The 21679-nt window shown below is 37.8% G+C and overlaps 1 protein-coding gene across 2 annotated transcripts in view; it reads right to left on the reverse strand.

Moving 5' to 3' along the window:
* Positions 1 to 671: 671 nt before the first annotated feature.
* DIAPH3 (diaphanous related formin 3) overlaps positions 672 to 21679 on the reverse strand; it is a 563950-nt gene continuing 542942 nt past the window's right edge. For both annotated transcript variants that reach the window (XM_036831862.1, XM_036831861.1), the window contains one exon: positions 672 to 3762. In XM_036831862.1, the coding sequence (XP_036687757.1) occupies positions 3500 to 3762 (263 nt within the window). In that variant the 3' untranslated portion in view covers positions 672 to 3499. The remainder of the gene's footprint in view (positions 3763 to 21679) is intronic.

Raw genomic sequence — 21679 nt, forward strand, 5'->3', positions numbered from 1 at the left:
AGATCTGCCAGAACCTGGAGCATGTTAGTGATATTCATTGGAAGGAGGCAATTTCTGGAATTTTCAAAACATTTTTTATCCAATGGTTGGAGTTTCAAAATGGATAGTAGAGGGGAAAAAATCTACCATTTTAAGGTTTCCTGAAATAAATTAAGATTCCTTTTAAGTTCTTGTCTCTTGGAGATGCTGAAGGGAGAGTATGGTTGCAGACAAATGTGACACTCAACTCTAACTAGGTGAGTAGGAGACGAAGAGACTACCACAGCCAAACCCTAATTAGGGGCACAGCTAACTTTCATTCTACCTCAAACCCCACCCCCACCCTAGCTGTAACCTCTTCCTTCATACCTATTTTAAAAGGCAATGGTCTATTTAGGAATCATGAATTTTTATGGTTTAAGGTTCCATTATTTTCATTTTATAGGGAGATTTGGATTCAATTCTGAAATGCCATCCAGTCTCTGTGGTTCTTTGGCAGCTCCACGTGTTTTGCTAAACAGTAGCTCTTGAGCAAAATGGTTGAACAGTTTGGCTCTAGGACGTATTTTAAGAACAGTCATGCCTGGCAAGGGCATGTAACAGCTACCATTCAACAATTCACCAGACAAAAATGAGGACCGGGTCACTGCCAGCTACAAATCCTGGATCTCAAAATTTTTAATAATTAATATGAAGAAAAAGACAATGAATGCCACTTTTTAAAATTTTCATTCATATTAGCAGTTTATATTAGGACTTACAACTTTCCAAAAGTTACATTCTGTACAAAAGGTTGTCACAAAACTAATCACCAAATATGCTCCCAGCCCACCCGTTTTATCTATAAATGAAAGTTTAATTAATAAGATGAAATGTAGCACAGATATGTACATTATAGATTTAGTTTCTAACTAGTAAACTCAGATCTACATTGGATTATGATACTTTAAAATGAGAACGAATCACCCAGGAAATAATCATTTGCGGCTAAACTAACATTTTGAAGTCATGAATAACTCCTGTTTTTGAATAATGATTTTAGTTGTATGGTAACAACTAAAAGAGTTTTGGAGTTACTTGGTATAAATAATTGCATTTTCTAGATTTAGCAGAATTTTTTTCATATAAATTACTGAAATGTTTACTTCCTCATATAAACACTAGGTGTTTGGCCCATTTTGTTTAAATATTTGAGTATGTTAAGAAAAGGACATACATGCATATATGATTAGATTGCCCCCTTATTTTTAAATTACTTTAAATATTTGATTGGGAAACTTGTTAGCAACAAGTTTTTGCTTTTGGACCACTCAGTGATCACTTAGCTGTCTGTGTTCTTGCCAAATTCTCTCCCCTGACGTGAGAGAAAGGGGAAGGGAATCTATTAGGGGCTTGTCACTAGCCTGGATGGGGCTTCCTCACCAAAGCACCGACCAGTGTGCCTTTTATCCACTAATTCAAATGAACAAAATCTGTTTGCTCAGAAACACACACTTGTACCTCAATGTCTGCCTTCAAATTAAAGGTCATCTCTACAGTTTCCATCTGTAGTTGACTAAAGGAATATTAGGAATTTTAAAACCCTAATTATAACCCCCGTCTATTGTTGAAAGAAATATCTGCAACAGAAACCAATGTTTCTTGGTTGGCTCTTACCTCTGTCAACTCTTTGTTTTGTGCTTTCCTCCTCATAGCTATAGCCCTCCTATTCAGGCCTGTTCAGAACTGGCTCCCTCAGAGAGGGCGAGGCAGTACAGGTGTGTACAGTTCCCGGCTCCTGGCCCTCGCCTGAAGGCTGTCCTTCAGCCTCTGCAGACAGATGCTCTGGGGGCTGATTGCTCAGCTTCGGGACTTCCCTGCCTTCCTCCGCCCCTGGGAGGTTGTGTCATCTTCACTTCCCTTTACTGGTCAGGCTGCTTCTCCCCTGTGTCTGCTCCCCAGCCCTAAGTTGACAGAGTATTTACCTGCCATCTGGTGTGTCCAAACTACTGGGTTGAATTTCAGTTTTATTTCTGAAAATCCCAAGTCTTTGCGAAATTATGATAAGAACAGTCAGAATTCCTTCATTTAACTTCTTTCCTTGTGCTTAGGGCTTCCACCTGCTTAAATGTATAAATGTCCTTCACCTTTCCTCATTTTTAAGATTTGCTCTCAGGAAAACAGGAATTGCAACTGGAGGGCAAAATGCACATTTCAGCAATACAGACGAGAACAATTTATTCCCACCTTGGCTGTGGATAACACTCTGTTCCCCAATGTCTATAACCAGGGCCTGGCTCATAGTTCTAATTAATTAACTTTATTAACTTGGAGCTGAAAGGAGGTGACAACTTAAACAAGGAAATAAAAGGCAGTGGACCTCGCAGACTAGTTCCATGTTACTGCTTTTTAACTGGAGGTAAAAGAACAGCCACTTGCTTATTGTACGTCATAAAGCAGAAGAGATGCTTAGATAGACTGCAGAGCACAGTCTGTTTCCAGCTAATCCATGGAATATGGTAACTACAAAAAAAAAAGAAGCAATTTTTTTCATTTAGTGCAAGTAACAAGTTTATTTTCTTTGATATAGAATTAACAGAGTTAATTTCATGCCCCCAATGAGGTAAAATTGCAACATTTGCATAGGAAATCTTTCCTTGAAACACTTCAGATCTTTGTTAAAGTTATTGATTGTCAGATCAGGGAATCTGCAATTTCAAATTTGTTCACAGAAATTAAAAAATTCCTTACTTGGGAAGTTTCAAAATGGCAATTCCGTCCTAGAGTCATAATTACCGGGCGGGGGCGGGGTGGCGCGGGGGTAATGCTCTCCTGGCTAAGAGTTTCGGCAGCACTGTAATACTGTGTACATCCACTTTATACAAAGGCATGTACATTTTGCAAAGAGAGAGCATATATTCCTATTTATCATTCTTGGAACTGTGTTCAATTTCTGTATAGTCTCCTACAGGGTCTAATTAACATGAATTCAACAATGATGATAATGAGCTTACCAATCATTTCCTCATAGCTGTTATATTCAGTTTTATGTTTTCCGTGCTATGCTGATAGCATACAGATCCCAATTAAAGAGAAACCTGGGCCTATATAAATAACATAAACAAAATATACATGGGTATGTAGCAAGACCTGAGGTTGATGATTTGATGTTCATTAATGTTGGAAAATACTAAAGTAAAAATTACAGTGACTTGGGAAGATGGTATTTTCTTAAGGACACACTGCTGAACACATGGTCACCTACCTGCTCTCTAAAGCATTATATAAAAATTCTACCACCAAATACAGAACACATGAACACCAGGAGACAAAAAAAGCATTAAAGCCTATTACAATCTTGAGTAAGCCAAGACCTCAAGTACATAGGAAAAGCACTGCAATCATGTATTGAGTTTTATTTTTCTAATATATATCATAATTTAAAACCATATAAAGTCACTTATATAAGAAGCAATTTTTTCAAGTGGTATAGCTTAGAGCATGGCTTTATATTTGGCTTAATCATTTTTACCACTTTAATTTATAAAGCTCGTAATCTTGCCAGCAGGGCTTCAACTTCGGGAATGGATTCGTTTTTAGAAACCGAGCCAAGAAGTTCCATTTCCTTTTTTCTGTTGCTTTCTACATTACAGGCTTCCTTCTTCTCAGCTGCCTTGATCCTCTCGGTAGACGTGTGAGTGTCTAGATTATAATTAAGCTCCTTGGTGACTGCAGTCCTTGTTGAGCTGCAATTGATACTGTAGTGTGAATGTGACCCTTCTGTCAACTGCAACTTCTGATTTTCTACAGTAAGGAAGAAAGAAACGTAAAACTTATCACTGTGATAAGCAAGCACTGTGCACATTACGAAACATTAAAGTAATTATTCTCAACAAACAAGTCCTCTTAGACAGACTAAACTAAAAAATATTCAAAAGAATAAGGTAGATTTAAAATAAACATGCAGAGGTTAAGAATAAGCTAAAAAATATAAATAGACAACTATTTCATTAGCATTAATACTTATTTCCTACTTCTTCTGTGCCTGAAATGCCCATCACTCAGTTATTAGCAAGGCTTGGTTCTGCATTTCATTTAGGTCTCTGCTCAAGTGCTATCGAGAGAGGCTGTCTCTGACCATCCATCTAAAATAGCACTCCCCTTTTCATCGCTCTATATTCTTACACTCATCTTTCCCTTCACAGAACTTATAACCACCGGACACATCATATACTTGTTTACTTGTCTGTTGTCTATCTCTTCACTAGAATGTAAGCTCTGAGATAGCAAGGACATTGTTCTAAATACTGCTGTAATGTCGGTGCCTAGGATGGCCGTGGAGCACAGTGGATGCTCAGTAAATATGCATTGGGCAAAGAATTTATTTCCACACTCTATGAGCCAAGACAGATGTTAGTCTGAATAATAAAAAGATTAATTTCCTTTTCAAACAAATCCAAGGAGGAAAGTTTCTAATAGGAATTTTAAAATTCAATGCTTTCTTTTAAAAAAAATACTGAATTTGGCAGGCAAATTGTTAAAACTTCCTAGCAAATCAAAATAATGTCATAATTTGCCAAATACGTACACATATATTCATACAGACCTGTAACCTATACACACATATATATTCTTTCATTGGTAAGTGACAGTGATCCGGACTTATCCAGGCTGTGAGGAGAGAGGTGTAATAGCTAACGGCTAAATGGTGCTAGCTGATTGACTTTCCCAAAGAGCAACAGATTTTCTTTTAATTAACTTGACTCTCACATTGCACAACCTTATGAGTGATCTCTCTCGTAGATCTCAAATTTAAAAAAAAAAACCAGACACCCTCAATATTCATGTAACCTTGAACAGAGCTTGAAAATGGCTTCAACAAACTTGACATGACATTTAAAGTTTTTTGGTTATTTGCAGAGAGATGTTCCATTATCCCGGTAGTGATGACTTTGGAGCAGAAGCAGTCACTCATGACAGTGTGTTTTATGTGAGTGCTGAAAATTCCAACCGAAAATAGCTTGTACATTAAAAGGTGGCTGCTGAAGATATTTACTGCACTGTCATTTCCTGACCAGGGGCTTCCGGTGATGGATGAGTATTTTACACACTTTCCTGGACAATCTCAACAAATTTTAGAAGTCTGATCACTTTTTAGCTCTTGGAAGAAAATAAATACACTTTTCCTATCATCATCTTCCCTATCAGGTGGGCAATTGTTACTCAGAAGTTACTAACAGTTCAGTGACTTTCTCTTAGAGCCTCTTATGCTCTATAGTTTATAATGTACATATCATGTTTGCAGTAAAAAAGCACAGCTGACACTCTATTCCTACAGTTTCCATGACTGTACAAATTTATTTTTTTTCTAGCACCCACTCTCCTGCCCCAAGGTGTTTGAAAACTGCATCGTAGCTAAGTGCAAATTTTTAGTCAGCTCACTGCTCCTTCCCCAAAAACGTTCCTACCTTTTCTTGTCATTTGATTTCTTGTAAACGACTCCATCATGATGATATCTCCAACAAACTAGTTTATTCTGCCGCTGGGCAACTCTCATTACATTTTTGATGACAGAGAAGAGATTAAATTGGCTAAAATATGGGTCTGTAATATACATAAATAAAGTATTACACACCTTCCCTGGCTATAATGTATCAAGCCCAATTCCACATGTGGCAAAGTGAAAAGAGCATGGGATTTTAAGGTAAATCTGGGTTGAAATCCAACCCCTTGGCCCTAACAAGTTATCTCACCTCTTTGAGTCTCAGGTTCTAATAATCAATCTCCAAGAGAACTAAAGGAAAGGATGTGGGTGACACCTCCTTTGAGGTACCTCCCTCCAAGCTTTCCAAGGGAGGCTTCTACCACCCAAGGCTTGTTCAGATGCTCTGACCGTTCTGACTTTCTGGTGACCATACCCATGAGAGATGAAAGCCATTCTATTAATAGCTTGTATTTATGTAGCACCTTTATTTCTAAAGCATCTGTTGCACTTGAAACATTGCCACCGTCATTTTATAGATTGAGAGGTAAAAAGCAAAAGGAAGTTAAGTCATTTGCTTAGACTTAGTTACTGAGTAAATCAGTGGCAGAAGCCAAATGCTGTCTCTGGAGATAGTAAGGCTGTCTTAAAGAAATTTAAAAAGCTTTTTGCCAAGAAAAAGTGCTAAGTAATTCAAAGCTAACTTTCATAATAACGATATCCTGTACTTATACTTCAAAATGCTTTCTGACACATTTAATACGCCCAATAACTTTGTAAAGCAGATAGTATACTTATGTAAACTACCTCAGCACTGTATCTCCAAGGTCACACATAGACTCCTTTTCTCTCCTGGTATTACTTAAGTTCCTGACTGAGAACTTCAAGTTCGACCTTTATCCACTACAGTTTCCTAGCACTCATTGTCCATTCTCCTAGACAACCCTTTCAGCCCTTCTTCTCTCCCATCAAATGTCCAACCTGTTCTCCTTCACTCTCATTTCACTCACTCATAGAAGCAATCAGAAGAGAACCCCCATAAGCTTCCTGTGCCCCGACACCTATCTGCTGATTGCAGGCACGCCCACTTCTTCCCTCCTGGGGATCTCCTGTGCTCCCCTCTGAGGACAACCAAACCCTCAAGGTGGGTGCCAGCTTGTCCATCCCTCTGGCAGCTGTGCCCTCTCTCTACTGCACTGTAAAGGTTTCCTTCTTCATGCAATCATTCTCCTCAGCATATAAGTACTATGTAGTAACAGTCCCAACCTTTAGAGAAAAAAAAAAAACCTCTATTTGATTCCACATCTTGCTCCATTTACTGCTTCCATTGTTGACTGCCTTTGTAGCAAAACATCTCAGAAGAATTGCCCATACTACTGTCTCATTTCCTCTCTTCCCATTTTTCTCTTGAACTCACTCCGATCATGCTTTTGACACTTTACTCTTCTGAAACAGCTCTCGTCAAGGTCACTAATAAACTAGTGTTGCCAAAAACAAGACCTGTATACTCACTTGGATATTTTTGTCCTCCTTTACTCGACCTATGGGTTTTTCTTTACTGTTTGCTCTTTGAACTTCTTTGGACCCTTAGGTGGGTAACAATGGGTGGCCAATGCAGGCAAAAGTGTTTCTACCCTATTGAGAAAACTCCAGATAGTTGTGGGCTAGCTTTAGGGACAAAATAATTAGAAGAAAAACCAAGCTGGCATGTAACTCTTCTGTGGTTTTAGGTGGAGAATCTTTCATGAGAAGCAATAGACAAGATAGTATAAAATGGAAAGAGGTCATTCCTGAGACCACTGAAGAAATAAAAAAGAAAGTAAGGGGCTTATTTTAGAATGAGCTTATAGCTGTTAGAAATTCCTAGATAACACTTCTTCACTCCAGCCCTCACATTTATCTCTCAGCATCCCAACAACCCCCATCTGGGTCCCCAGCCTTGGGAGGCCCAAACTGTGGAACTGAGGGAGTCACACCCTAAACTGTAAAATGACAAATGAAATTGGGTTGGAGAATGAATCTCCTGTCCCACTGCAAACTAGAGAAAATGTTTACAAGTAGAGAAAGCTCTCAAGTTGCAAGTTCAATTTTATACAGAAATTTTATTACAGTGTTGGTTCAAGGCCAGGTGACTTTTGCCATTACTATTATTTTAAGAGTCCACTATTAGTGGTTTCATGTGGGTTGAACTGGAGACCCAAATTCTACATAAAAACATGCACTTAGTTTATAAATAGTTCACTTCAAACATCAGGGGGATACCACAACCCTGTGAGTTGGCGAAAACCCTATATAGGTGTTCAGAGGTATGAAATAAATTGTAATTGGAGGCCAGTGGGCTCATAACCTTTTTTATATGAAAGTAGTTCCAAATACAAGATGACACACTTGGACACATGGACTCTTTCAGTGGAAGATAAAGCTGGGTGTCAATAAAAAGAGAAGAATTTTCTATTTCCCCTCAAGTCAAATCCTTACCAATACACATTTTTAAATGGAAACAAAAAACATTAAGGCAAAGTAGAATGATTGCTTAACTCTCCAAAGATAGGAAGATTGTGCTATTGTTTTATGAATTGAATCCAAGGCTTTTTTTTTTTTTTTTTTGTCTTTAAGACACTATAATTGACGTCTGTGAAGAGAAGTATGATCTATCTAGGACTATTGCCAATATCCAGGCCCCTGGTGATTGGAGTACAGATGGGCAAGGACCAGCTGCCTTTCTTAGTGCTAGGTCAGTAAGGGAATCCAATCCACACATCTTGTATTTATGGTTCTGTGGAAATATTAAACAGGGTGAGAATACATGCTGTTTTCCTTTAAGATAGGAAAACTCACTTATTTCAATTTAATTCCTCATATGATTCTTACTATAAGAATTGATTCTGGAGTCCCACAACAGCTTTTTCCTGAAATTAAATGAAAAGTTGAAAATTGTTGAAAAGTTGAATGGCTCTCAAATACAGAGAACCCAGTAGACTTAAAAAAGAGAGAGAGAGAGAGAGAGAATAAAAGACTTAAACCACATCCGGGGCTGGATCCCACATGACCTTGGCAGACTACAGATTTGGATGACAAAGAAAGCTAAAAACAAACAAACAAAAAACCACCCCCAAACCCACCATCCTAAGCTAACTTTTGCATTGTTTCTTTTTTTAAAAAAAATAAATTTATTTATTTATTTATTTTTGGCTGCGTTGGGTCTTCGTTGTTGTGCGCGGGCTTTCTCTAGTTGCAGCGAGCGGGAGCTCCTCTTCTTTGTGGTGCACGGGCTTCTCATTGTGGTGGCTTCTCTTGTTGTGGAGCATGGGCTCTAGGCACAAAGGCTTCAGTAGTGGTGGCACGTGGGCTCAGTAGTTGTGGCTCGCAGGCTCTAGAGCGCGGGCTTCAGTAGTTGTGGCACACGGGCTTAGTTGCTCTGCGGCATGTGGGATCCTCCCGGACCAGGGCTCGAACCCGTGTCCCCTGCATTGGCAGGCAGATTCTTAACCACCGGGCCATCAGGGAAGTCCCTGCATTGTTTCTTAAGTAACACAAAAGACATAGGAACCGGGAAAGTTGCTGACAAAAATGAAAATATAAACATATACAACTTGGCATCTAAATGAGAAAATATTTCAGCCAACAGCTGTTATGCTTCCTGAGCTAAGAAGGCAAGGCTAAGGCCCTGGCTGACAGCCCTTGGGGAAAACCCTCTCTGCTACAGGAAATCTCAGTTATGGTTCAGAAAGAGGCATTATTCCCTTTAAGTCGGTATTGATCCTCCATCACATTGTGGTTCTAATGGGCACTGGCTTCTCAGAAGTGCCAACTCTCAGATGAAATATAAAATTGAGCTCCTGCCTTTTGTGGTCAATGGTGAGCCTGTGGCAGCTTTGACAGGAGGAAGAATATAGAACTCTGGTGTTCTAAATTGACTGCATCTCTTCAGTCTTCCTGAAATTTGATCTCTCCCTACAATTCTTTACCTTTTGCTCTTAACTATTACTTTGACCTACTAAGTAGCTGTTTGTTTCACCCCAGCAATGCCATTACTTTGACAGGAGAAGAAAATGACCCATAAATATAATTTTTAAAGCACTACTGGGTCTACATGATAGTAAAATGTGTGACAAATATATGTTTTTAATCTATGCAATAAGTGAAGTTAGAGCTGGCCGCCAGCAGCCCATACCCCTGTGGTTTTTCTTACTGTTGATTTACTGATGCTATAAATAATTGTCTTCCTTTTGCTTCATTTTGCTGTCTATTTTATCTTTTGTATTGAAAATATATAAAAATGATAAAAAGAGCAAAAAGGGCATTTTGTATATAGTTAAAGTCTTTTAGGAGTGCCAAGAAACTCTTATTGAAACCAATTATGTAGAAACAAAAACAAAAAAAAACAAAGCAGTTACTCCCCTAATTCAAACAAAACAGACAAGACAGAGATGATAGACAAAAGTTATTTCTGAATAAAGGAGATAATTGACAATTAAATTAGAAGGTTTTTTGCATAAACTTGTCATATATACACTTCTATTCAGTCTTGGTCTATTTCACTGCCCTTTAAATAAAAATTTAAAGACAGCACTGCCATTTTACAATTTCCTATACTGGCCTTCCTAATTTGACACAGTGTGAGAAGGAACTCGAGATGTTGCAGGCTCCTGGGCACAGGACAACCAGGATAAATCCAGCTCTTTTCTCTAAAGGGAATAGTAATGCAAACCCTTCCAGTCAACTGCTTATCTTTCTGATTTGTAATATATTAACTGAATTGAATGTCCCACTCTATATTTGCTTCCCTCTTTCTCACCTTTCTACCCAGTTTTTAGCAAATTCTAATTTGGCTTTCAGCCATACCTCTCTGTTAAAACTGCTCCTTACAAGATTATCAGAAGCCTCAAAATCCCTCAACTCAATGGAATTTTCCCATGCCTCATTTTCTCTTACAGTTGCAACACTTCAGAGTGTGTGTAATAAAGAATTTGGTTAGTCTTTTTCCCATTCCTGGGAGGTAGCCTCTAACCCCTTGAATTAACAGCAATTCACGGTGGGTCCCTCAGACCATGCCTAATAATTTATGATAATGAGGTGACTCGTGATGGGACCCTATTTAGTTTGTGGTAATGAGTGATTCAGAATGGGGAATGGCCAAATCAGAAAGACCAATCATGTGACTGGAGCGTTGGGAGGAGGAGACTGAGTTCAATCATGTGGCCTATCCATCATGCCCAAGTAATGAAGCCTCAGTACAAACTATGGGCACTGAGGATCAGGTGAGTTTTCCTGGTTCACAATAAGCATTATCACACACTGACAATATGATGCATATTGTCACACACTGATGCGCTGGGGGGTGGAGGGTAATATATCCCTGAGGACAACAGAAGTTTTATGTTTGGAACCTGTTTGGCTGGTTCTGGCTTGTGTCCTTTTGCTATAAAAAAGCTGCAATAGTAAGTAGAGCATTTTCTTGAATTCTAGGAGTCATTCTAGTGAATTATTGAACCTGAGGGGAGAGTGAAAACCCCTAAATTTGTACCCAGCTGGTCAGAAGTGTGGGAGGACTTGGGAACCCTCAAACTTGCAGCTAGTGTATGAAGTAAGGGCAGTCTTTTAGAGGACTGTGACTTGTAAAGTTTGGCCTAACTCCGGACAGCTGGCATCATAAGTCATTACAGAATGTTATCTATAACTTAACATCAGTATCATCGCCTTACTTTTATGCATAGATATACTATAGTTTGCAAGCAATTTCCCCACGCATCTACTCATTTTACTCTTATAACACTCCTGTGAGATAAGTGACATGGATGTATTTACCTTGTTTTACATAGAGTTGAGGCAGCAGACATAACTTTCAGGCAGAGCCAGAGACAAAACTCAAGTCTTCAGACCCCTGGTTAGCACCTTCCATCATGACAAGGCCCTTTACCATGCTTACTCTTTCAATTATTGATGATTCATTCTTAGTCTTCTAATTTACTTTACCTTCTCAGACCTCCCAAACACAAGGATACCTCTCTTCGTGTGGCCATTTCTCATGGTTAGATCCTTGGCTCATTTCTGTCCTTTCTACATTCTCTTTACCAAGATCTCACAGCTTCAACCATCTCCTCCAGGAAGGAGACGCCCACATCCGCATCTCCAGCCCTAATGGGAGAGCTTTGGTACTGTGCCTACCTCAGCATTTCCACCTAAACGCCCTACCATAATCACACAACACATTTTCGAGTCAAACTTTCACATTCAAAGCAACTTCCTCTTCACACTAACATACCGAAACCAATCATAGCATCTGTTTACCAGTCCTGCTATCTGTCACTGACAGCTGTCTCGGCTACCAGGCACTTGTGGTCACCAGTGTGTGGCTTAGCAGCTATTAAATAAATGGTTTCTAAAGTATGCAATTGCCTGTCAGCTAATAGATACCAGATAATAAATAATTTATTTATTTATAAATTATAAATAATCGGTTGGTCTGGTGGTTTATAAGGAAAAGAAGGTAGGAAAATTACACAGGGATATGGTTTGATATTACAGTTATTGAACATATACTATATATTAAACCCTTTACATGTTATTTAAAAAATTTTCCAACAACACTAAAATATAGGTATTAACAACTGTTTCATAAATGAGGAAATTGAGGTTTAGAGAAGTTCATGAACTGTCAAGCCCACACAGACTTTGATATTTGCTTCTGGGAAACCCAATCCAAATCTTATTCCCCCATGGCTCTGGAAGCACATGATGAGACCATGGCAAAAAGATACTGTGAAAAGTAAAGAGCACTTTACATTTTGGGGTTTGAGGACAGGCCTATTCCCAGTGCTAATGACCAGGAAGGAAGATGTTTTCCTGAAGCCACTTCTAAGTAGTATCTTACAGTGTGCTTTCAAGTATTTTTCTTTATTTTTTATATTTCCTAATTCAATATTTATTAGATATTTCGAATGTACAGATTTTTTTTTTTCTGAATGAGTAACGTATGCTATTTCAACTCCATTTCACTTTCATAGAACCATATAATATAGAATCATGTAATCTCAGGATTGGAAAGCCCTTAGTTAGCTGGTAGAACCACCTATCCAATGCTTGAATTCCATTTACTCAGCATCCTGTCAAGTGGAAGTCTAGCCTAAGTTTGAAGACCTCCAGTCATAGCCTCACAATCTCACAAGGCAATATATTTCTCTACTAATTAAATGTTTTACTTTATATTTATCTAGTATTTGTTCCCCTGAAATCTTAGTCACTAGCCCTACTGATTTTCTCACTGGGCTATATTAAGAGAGTCTAATTTCTTTTCCACTCACCAGCCCTTCAAATACTTAAAGACAGCTATCACACTCCCCAAATCTTTGCCAAGCCAAACAGCCACAGTTTCTTCAACTGTCCTTCCAGAGATCATGAGCTGAAGTTATGGTTAAGTCAACTCATTAGTTAACCTGCTGTGTACTTATCCACCATGCTAGGTGCTGAGTCCTTGAAACATTTAGGGTCCTGTCATTTCTATTATGAACATACAAAACCATATTCATTTAGTAGTTCAAAATTACGGAAAAAACCCAAACCCAACTAGTGTATCCAGTACTATAACACAAAAGAATAATCTGCTCAGAGAATCCTTCTGAATATAACCTTTAAAAAATTTCCATGTAGACTTAATACTTGAAGTTGGAGAGGAACCAAGATGGCAGAGTAGAAGGACGCGCTCTCACTCCCTCTTGCAAGAACACCAGAATCACAACTAGCTGCTGGACAGTCACTGACAGGAAGACACTGGAACTCACCAAAAAAGATACCCCACATCCAAAGACAAAGGAGAAGCCACAGTGAGACGGTAGGAGGGGCACAATCACAGTAAAATCAAATCCCGTAACTGCTGGGTGGGTGACTAACAGATTGGAGAACACTTACGTGACAGAAGTCCACCCACTGGAGTGAAGGTTCTGAGCCCCATGTCAGGCTTCCCAACCTGGGGGTCTAGCAACGGGAGGAGGAAGTCCTAGAGAATCAGACTTTGAAGCCTAGTGGGAATTGATTGCAGGACTTCGACAGGACTGGGGGAAACAGAGACTCCACTGTGGGAGGGCACACACAAAGTAGTGTGCGCATTGGGACCCAGGGGAGGGAGCAGTGACTCCAGAGAAGACTGAACCAGACCTACCTGCTAGTGTTGGAGGGTCTCCTGCAGAGGCGGGGGGTGGCTGTGGCTCACTGTGGGGACAAGGACACTGGCAGCAGAAGTTCTGGGAAGTACTCCTTGGCGTGAGCCCTCCCAGAGTCTGTCATTAACCCCACCAAAGAGCCCAGGTAGGCTCCAGTGTTGGGTTGCCTCAGGGCAAACAACCGACAGGGAGGGAACCCAGCCCAAACCATCAACAGTCAAGCAGATTAAAGTTTTACTGAGCTCTGCTCACCAGAGCAACAGCCAGCTCTACCCACCACAAGTCCCTCCCATCAGTAAACTTACACAAGCCTCTTAGATAGCCATATCCAGCAGAGGGCAGACAGCAGAAGCAAGAAGAACTACAGTCCGGCAGCCTGTTGAACAAAAACCACATTCACAGAAAGATTGACAAGATTAAAGGCAGAGGGGTATGTACCAGATGAAGGAACAAGATAAAACCTCAGAAAAGCAACTAAGTGAAGTGCAGATAGGCAACCTTACAGAAAAAGAATTCAGAATAATGATAGTGAAGATGATCCAGGACCTCGGAAAAAGAATGGAGGCAAAGATAGAGAAGATGCAAGAGATGTTTAACAAAGACCTAGAAGAATTAAAGAACAAACAAACAGAGATGAACAATACAATAACTGAAATGAAAACTACACTAGAAGGAATCAATAGCAGAATAACTGAGGCAGAAGACTGGATAAGTGACCTGGAAGACAGAATGGTGGAATTCACTGCTGCAGAACAGATTAAAGAAAAAAGGGTGAAAAGAAATGAAGACAGCCTAAGAGACCTCTGGGAAAACATTAAACGCAACAACATTTGCATTATAAGGGTCCCAAAAGGACAAGAGAGAGAGAAAGGACCAGAGAAAATATTTGAAGAGATTATAGTTGAAAACTTCCCTAACATGGGAAAGGAAATAGCCACCAAAGTCCAGGAAGCGCAGCGAGCCCCATACAGGATAAACCCAAGGAGAAACACACTGAGACACATAGTAATCAAATGGGCAAAAATTAAAGAGAAAGAAAAATTATTGAAAGCAGCAAGGGAAAAATGACAAGATACAAGGGAATTCCCATAAGGTTACCAGCTGATTTCTCAGCAGAAACCCTACAAGCCAGAAGGGAGTGGCATGCTATACTTAAAGGGATGAAAGGGAAGAACCTACAACCAAGATTACTCTACATGGCAAGGATCTCATTCAGATTCGAAGGAGAAATCAAAAGCTCTACAGACAAGCAAAAGCTAAGAGAATTCAGCACCACCAAACCAGCTCTACAACAAATGCTAAAGGAACTTCTCTTAGTGGGAAACACAAGCGAAGAAAAGGACCTACAAAAACAAACCCAAAACAATGAAGAAAATGGTCATAGGAACATACATATCGATAATTACCTTAAACGTGAATGGATTAAATGCTCCGACCAAAAGACACAGGCTTGCTGAATGGATAAAAAAACAAGACCCATATATATGCTGTCTACAAGAGACCCACTTCAGACCTAGGGACATACAGACTGAAATTGAGGGGATGGAAAAAGATATCCTATGCAAATGGAAATCAAAAGAAAGCTGGAGTAGCTATATTCATATCAGATAAAATAGACTTTAAAATAAAGAATGTTACAAGAGACAAGGAAGGACACTACATAATGATTAAGAGATCAATCCAAGAAGAAGATACGAAAATTATAAATATATATGCACCCAACATAGGAGCACCTTAACACATAAGGCAACTGCTAACAGCCATAAAAGCGGAAATTGACAGTAACACAGTAATAGTGGGGGACTTTAACACCTCACTTACACCAATGGACAGATCATCCAAAATGAAAATAAATAAGGAAACAGAAGCTTTAAATGACACAATAGACCAGATAGATTTAATTGATATTTATAGGACATTCCATCCCAAAACAGCAGATTACACTTTCTTCTCAAGTGTGCACGGAACATTCTCCAGGACAGATCACATCTTGGGTCACAAATCAAGCCTCAGTAAATTTAAGAAAATTGAAATCATATCAAGTATCATTTCTGACCACAATGATATGAGATTAGAAATGAATTACACGGAAAAAAAACATAAAAAACACGAACACATGGAGGCTAAACAATACGATACTAAATAACCAAGAGATCACTGAAGAAATCAAAGAGGAAATAAAAAAATACCTAGAGACAAATGACAATGAAAACACGATGACCCAAAACCTATGGGATGCAGCAAAAGCAGTTCTAAGAGGGAACTTTAAAGCTATAAGAGCCTACCTCAAGAAACAAGAAAAATCTCAAATAAACAATCTGAACCTTACACCTAAAGGAACTAGAGAAAGAAGAACAAACAAAACCCAAAGTTAGCAGAAGGAAAGAAATCATAAAGATCAGAGCAGAAATAAATGAAATAGAAACAAAGAAAACAATAGCAAAGATCAATAAAACTAAAAGCTGGTTCTTTGAGAAGATAACCAAAATTGATAAACCATTAGCCAGACTCATCAAGAAAAAGAGGGAGAGGACTCAAATCAATAAAATTAGAAATGAAAAAGGAGAAGTTACAACAGACACCGCAGAAATACAAAGCCTCCTAAGAGACTACTACAAGCAACTCTATGCCAATAAAATGGACAACCTGGAAGAAATGGACAAATTCTTAGAAAAGTATAACCTTCCAAGACTGAATCAGAAAGAAATAGAAAATATGAACAGACCAATCACAAGTAATGAAATTGAAACTGTGATTAAAAATCTTCCAACAAACAAAAGTCCAGGACCAGATGGCTTCACAGGTGAAATCTATCAAACATTTAGTGCGGAGCTAACAGCCATCCTTCTCAAACTCTTCCAAAAAATTGCAGAGGGAGGAACACTCCCAAACTCATTCTATGAGGCCACCATCACCCTGACACCAAAACCAGACAAAGATACTACAAGAAAAGAAAATTACAGACCAAAATCACTGATGAATACAGACGTAAAAATCCTCAACAAAATACTAGCAAACAGAATCCAACAACACATTAAAGGGATCATACACCATGATCAAGTGGGATTTATCCCAGGGATGCAAGGATTCTTCAATATACGCAAATCAATGATTGTGATACACCATATTAACAAATTGAAGAATAACAACCATATGATTATCTCAATAGATGCAGAAAAAGCTTTTGACAAAATTCAACAACGATTTATGATAAAAACTCTCCAGAAAGTGGGCATAGAGGGAACCTACCTCAACATAATAACGGCCATATATGACAAACCCACAGCAAACGTCATTCTCAACGGTGAAAAACTGAAGGCATTTCCTCTAAGATCAGAAACGAGACAAGGATGCCCCTCTCACCACTATTATTCAACATAGTTTTGGAAGTTTTAGCCACAGCAATCAGAGAAGAAAAAGAAATAAAAGGAATACAAATTGGAAAAGAAGAAGTAAAACTGTCACTGTTTGCAGATGACATGATACTATACATAGAGAATCCTAAAAATGCCACCAGAAAATTACTAGAGCTAATCAATGAATTTGGTAAAGTTGCAGGATACAAAATTAATGCAGAGAAATCTCTTGCATTCCTATACACTAATGATGAAAAATCTGAAAGAGAAATTATGTAAACACTCTCATTTACCATTGCAACAAAAAGAATAAAATACCTAGGGATAAACCTACGTAGGGAGACAAAAGACCTGTTTGCAGAAAACTATAGGACACTGATGAAAGAAATTAAAGATGATACCAAAAGATGGAGAGATATACCGTGTCCTTGGATTGGAAGAATCAATATTGTGAAAATGACTGTAATACCCAAAGCAATCTACAGATTCAAAGTAATCCCTATCAAATTACCAATGGCATTTTTTACGGAACTAGAACAAAAAATCTTAAAATTTATATGGAGACAAAAAAGACCCCGAATAGCCAAAGCAGTCTTGAGGGGAAAAAAATGGAGCTGAAGGAATCAGACTCCCTGACTTCAGACTATACTACAAAGGTACAGTAATCAAGACAATATGGTACTGGCACAAAAACAGAAACATAGATCAATGGAACAAGATAGAAAGTCCAGAGATAAACCGACGCACCTATGGTCAACTAATCTATGACAAAGGAGGCAAGGATATACAATGGAGAAAAGACAGTGTTTTCAATAAGTGATGCTGGGAAAACTGGACAGCTACATGTAAAAGAATGAAATTAGAACACTCCCTAACACCATACACAAAAATAAACTCAAAATGGATTAGAGACCTAAATGTAAGACCGGACACTATAAAACTCTTAGAGGAAAACATAGGAAGAACACTCTTTCACATAAATCACAGCAAGATCTTTTTTGATCCACCTCCTAGAGTAATGGAAATAAAAACAAAAATAAACAAATGGGACCTAATGAAACTTCAAAGCTTTTGCACAACAAAGGAAACCATAAACAAGACGAAAAGACAACCCTCAGAATGGGAGAAAACATTTGCAAATGAATCAATGGACAAAGGATTAATCTCCAAAATATATAAACAGCTCATGCAGCTCAATATTAAAGAAACAAACAACTCAATCCAAAAATGGGCAGAAGACGTAAATAGACATTTCTCCAAAGAAGACATACAGATGGCCAAGAAGCACATGAAAAGATGCTCAACGTCACTAATTATTAGAGAAATGCAAATCAAAACTACAATGAGGTATCACCTCACACTAGTTAGAATGCGCATCATCAGAAAATCTACAAGCAACAAATGCTGGAGAGGGTGTGGAGAAAAGGGAACCCTCTTGCACTGTTGGTGGGAATATAAATTGATACAGCCACTCTGGATAACGGTATGGATGTTACTTAAAAAACTAAAAATAGAATTACTATACAATCCAGCAATCCCACTACTGGGCATATACCCAGAGAAAACCATAATTCAAAAAGACACATGCACCCCAATGTTCATTGCAGCACTATTTACAATAGCCAGGTCTTGGAAGCAACCTAAATGCCCATCAACAGATGAACGGATAAAGAAGTTGTGGTACATATATACAATGGAATATTACTCAGCCATAAAAAGGAACGAATTTGGGTTATTTGTTGAGACGTGGATGGATGTAGAGACTGTCATACAGAGTGAAGTAAGTCAGAAAGAGAAAAACAAATGTCGTATATTAACGCAGGTATGTGAAATCTAGAAAAGTGGTACAGATGAACCGGTTTGCAGGGCAGAAGTTGAGACACAGATGTAGAGAACAAACGTATGGACACCAAAGGGGGAAAACCGTGGTGGGGTGCGGATGGTGGTGTGCTGAATTGGGCAATTGGGACTGACATGTATACAGTGATGGGTATAATATTGATGACTAATAAGAACCTGCTGTATAAAAAAATAAATAAAATTAAATTAAAAAATTAAAAAATTTTAAAAAACCCAAAAAACTTGAAGTTGATTCTCAGCCTAATAAAAGCTGCTTAAAACTATGTGTTTTTATTAATTAGGGAATTCAATCCTGGGATACATTTGTAATGAAGATGATTTTAAATGAAATAATTTTATGTATGACTTTATATATAGAAATGTTCCTTTACTTCTCCCCAGCCTGTCACTAAATATAAATGTCACTAGCTATATCCAGGAGATAGTAATATGTTCAAGGAGCAAGAGAAACAAACTCATATCCATCTAATTCTGATATAACTTGCTAGAATGTAAGTTCCACGAAGGCAAACATCTTTGTTTTATTCACTTAGAATAAAACAGTATTTAGAATAGTGCCTGCTTTATAACGAGTGTTTGAAACATCATTTCTTGAGTGACTGAACCTAAGCATGGCATAATTTTACCACCTTGTCTCATATTAATCCTTTCCAAAGAAAACACTTCAGAATAACATTCCCTGAGTAACGAACTGATTACATGTCATTTTTATTTAATGTATATTTTTGTGCTTTCTGGCCTCTTGAGGACCTAGCCTTGAGTCTAGAATAGCACTGTCCAATAGAAATATGAGTGTCATGAAAGCGGGCTACATAAGCTACTTAAAAGTTTCTAGTAGTCACATTAAATATTGGGAAAGAAAATCAGGTGTAACTAATTTTAACAATATATTTTACTTAACCAAATGTCAACTATTATTTCAATATGTAAGCAAAATAAAAAATGTTTTAATGAAATCTTTAACATTTGTTTTTTGTACTAAGCCTTCAAAATCAAATATGTATTGTACACTTAGAGATCATCTTAATTCAGACTAGACACATTTTGAGAGCTTAAGAGCCACATATGGCTATTGGCTACTATATTGGTAGCATAGGAACCTGTAGTTCCTACAGTGTTAATACCTGTAAATTTTTGAGTCAGATATTTTCATAAAAAATTCCAGTGATGAGTAACAATCTCAGTTGGATTTTGTACTGTTAGAAAGCTAATAATTATTATTAAAAAGAATTTAGGAATGATAATTTTTTAAACTTTAGTTAGACATTCAAATTGGAATAATTCATATCCTAATGGAAATTAATATTGTTCATTTCCCCATATTTACTAAAAATACTTCTATAATTTGTTATAAGGCACTATATAGGGATGTATGGTTCACAGGGCTAAAGCAAAAATAAGTAATATGACAGATCCCCAACCTTATATGGATATGCACTTTGGAACTTTTCTCCTCAGTATCAGGGATGCATTTATATCAGCAATTTATTTCCCTGTGTAATTCAGACTAGTAATCTTAGCTTTGTTCTATGGTCACAGATTGTATAATAATCATAATTAGTTATCAAATAAATATGTGCTGTTTGAATTACATAGGGAAATGAATTGCAGATATAAATACAACCCAAATACTGAGGAAAAAAAAATCCAAAAATACATACCTTATTGAGATTAGGTCAATAAGTGAAAGATAAGGTATGAATGGAATCAGTTATTACAGAAGGAAAATGCTTTCAAACATTATTTTTTTAGCTACATGAAAAACAATCGAGTGAAAGAATGCAATGTTCCAAAATTTAGCATTTCACTGTGATTTTGTTTTATACAGAAAGGAAGACACAGTTGTACATTCCTAGGTAATTTGGATTTACGTAGCTTCTGTGAATGGTAAAACAGACAATGGCTAAAGATTCAAAATGCAATCATGAAATTGATTGCTATAATGACATACCTACTGTTTCTACTATCTCTGTTTTGACATATGTTTATCTAGCCCCCAAGGCATAGTGAGACCAGGTTACCATTCAGACTCTTCTATTTTTACTTCATAGTTCTGTAGACATTTTAGTAAATCAGTGAAAATTAGAAGGATCTAACATATTAAATGTGACTCTCCTTCTTTCCAAAACGAGATTGACCTTTATTTCTTGCCACTCTCCTATTCAAATTGGAACAGGACCTACATTGGGGCCAGGTGCACAGAGGTGCCACTATTAAGACTGAAAGACCTGCCTTTTTTGATTGTTCTATTCATAGCCCAGCAGCATTATCATGTACTGTATTGATGGTACCAAGTTTCATTATGAAATCTTAAACAACTTCTAAGATTTTGGTTTCTTGTATTTCTAGAAAATGAGTAAAAAAAATTTTGGCATGAGTCATTGCCATTACCTTAGAGAGGCGCTCAGGCTAGTAAACTACTGCCTCCTACTGTCAGTTTGAGGAAAGAAGTACCTCAGAGGACCTTACTCAACCATATTCCTTTTATACAGACTTACAGATCACCGGCCTTCCTCGTCCAAAGTACAATTCTGCATACCATGCCCTTGGACCGGTAACCTAGGAAGATATGTTGATGTTTTCTGAATTTCTCTGAATTCTTTCCCGGCTTAGACTACTACATATGTGACAAAAATACAACAAATACTCTGAGTATGGATCTTATCCACTAAAAAGAAAAAAGAAAAAAAAAAAAAAGGCTGCCTTTAACAATAATTCCCACATACATATCAGAAGGAAAAGGCAAGAAAAAAAACTATATTATTTTGAAATATTATAGCAGATTTCTCCTAAATAAAAAATATTAACAAGTATGAGCTAAAATAATATAGTAGGACATAGAACAGAAATGTTTAAAAGCTTGA

The sequence above is a fragment of the Balaenoptera musculus genome, chromosome 18, assembly GCF_009873245.2.
Source record: "Balaenoptera musculus isolate JJ_BM4_2016_0621 chromosome 18, mBalMus1.pri.v3, whole genome shotgun sequence".
Taxonomy (NCBI): Eukaryota; Metazoa; Chordata; class Mammalia; order Artiodactyla; family Balaenopteridae; genus Balaenoptera; species Balaenoptera musculus.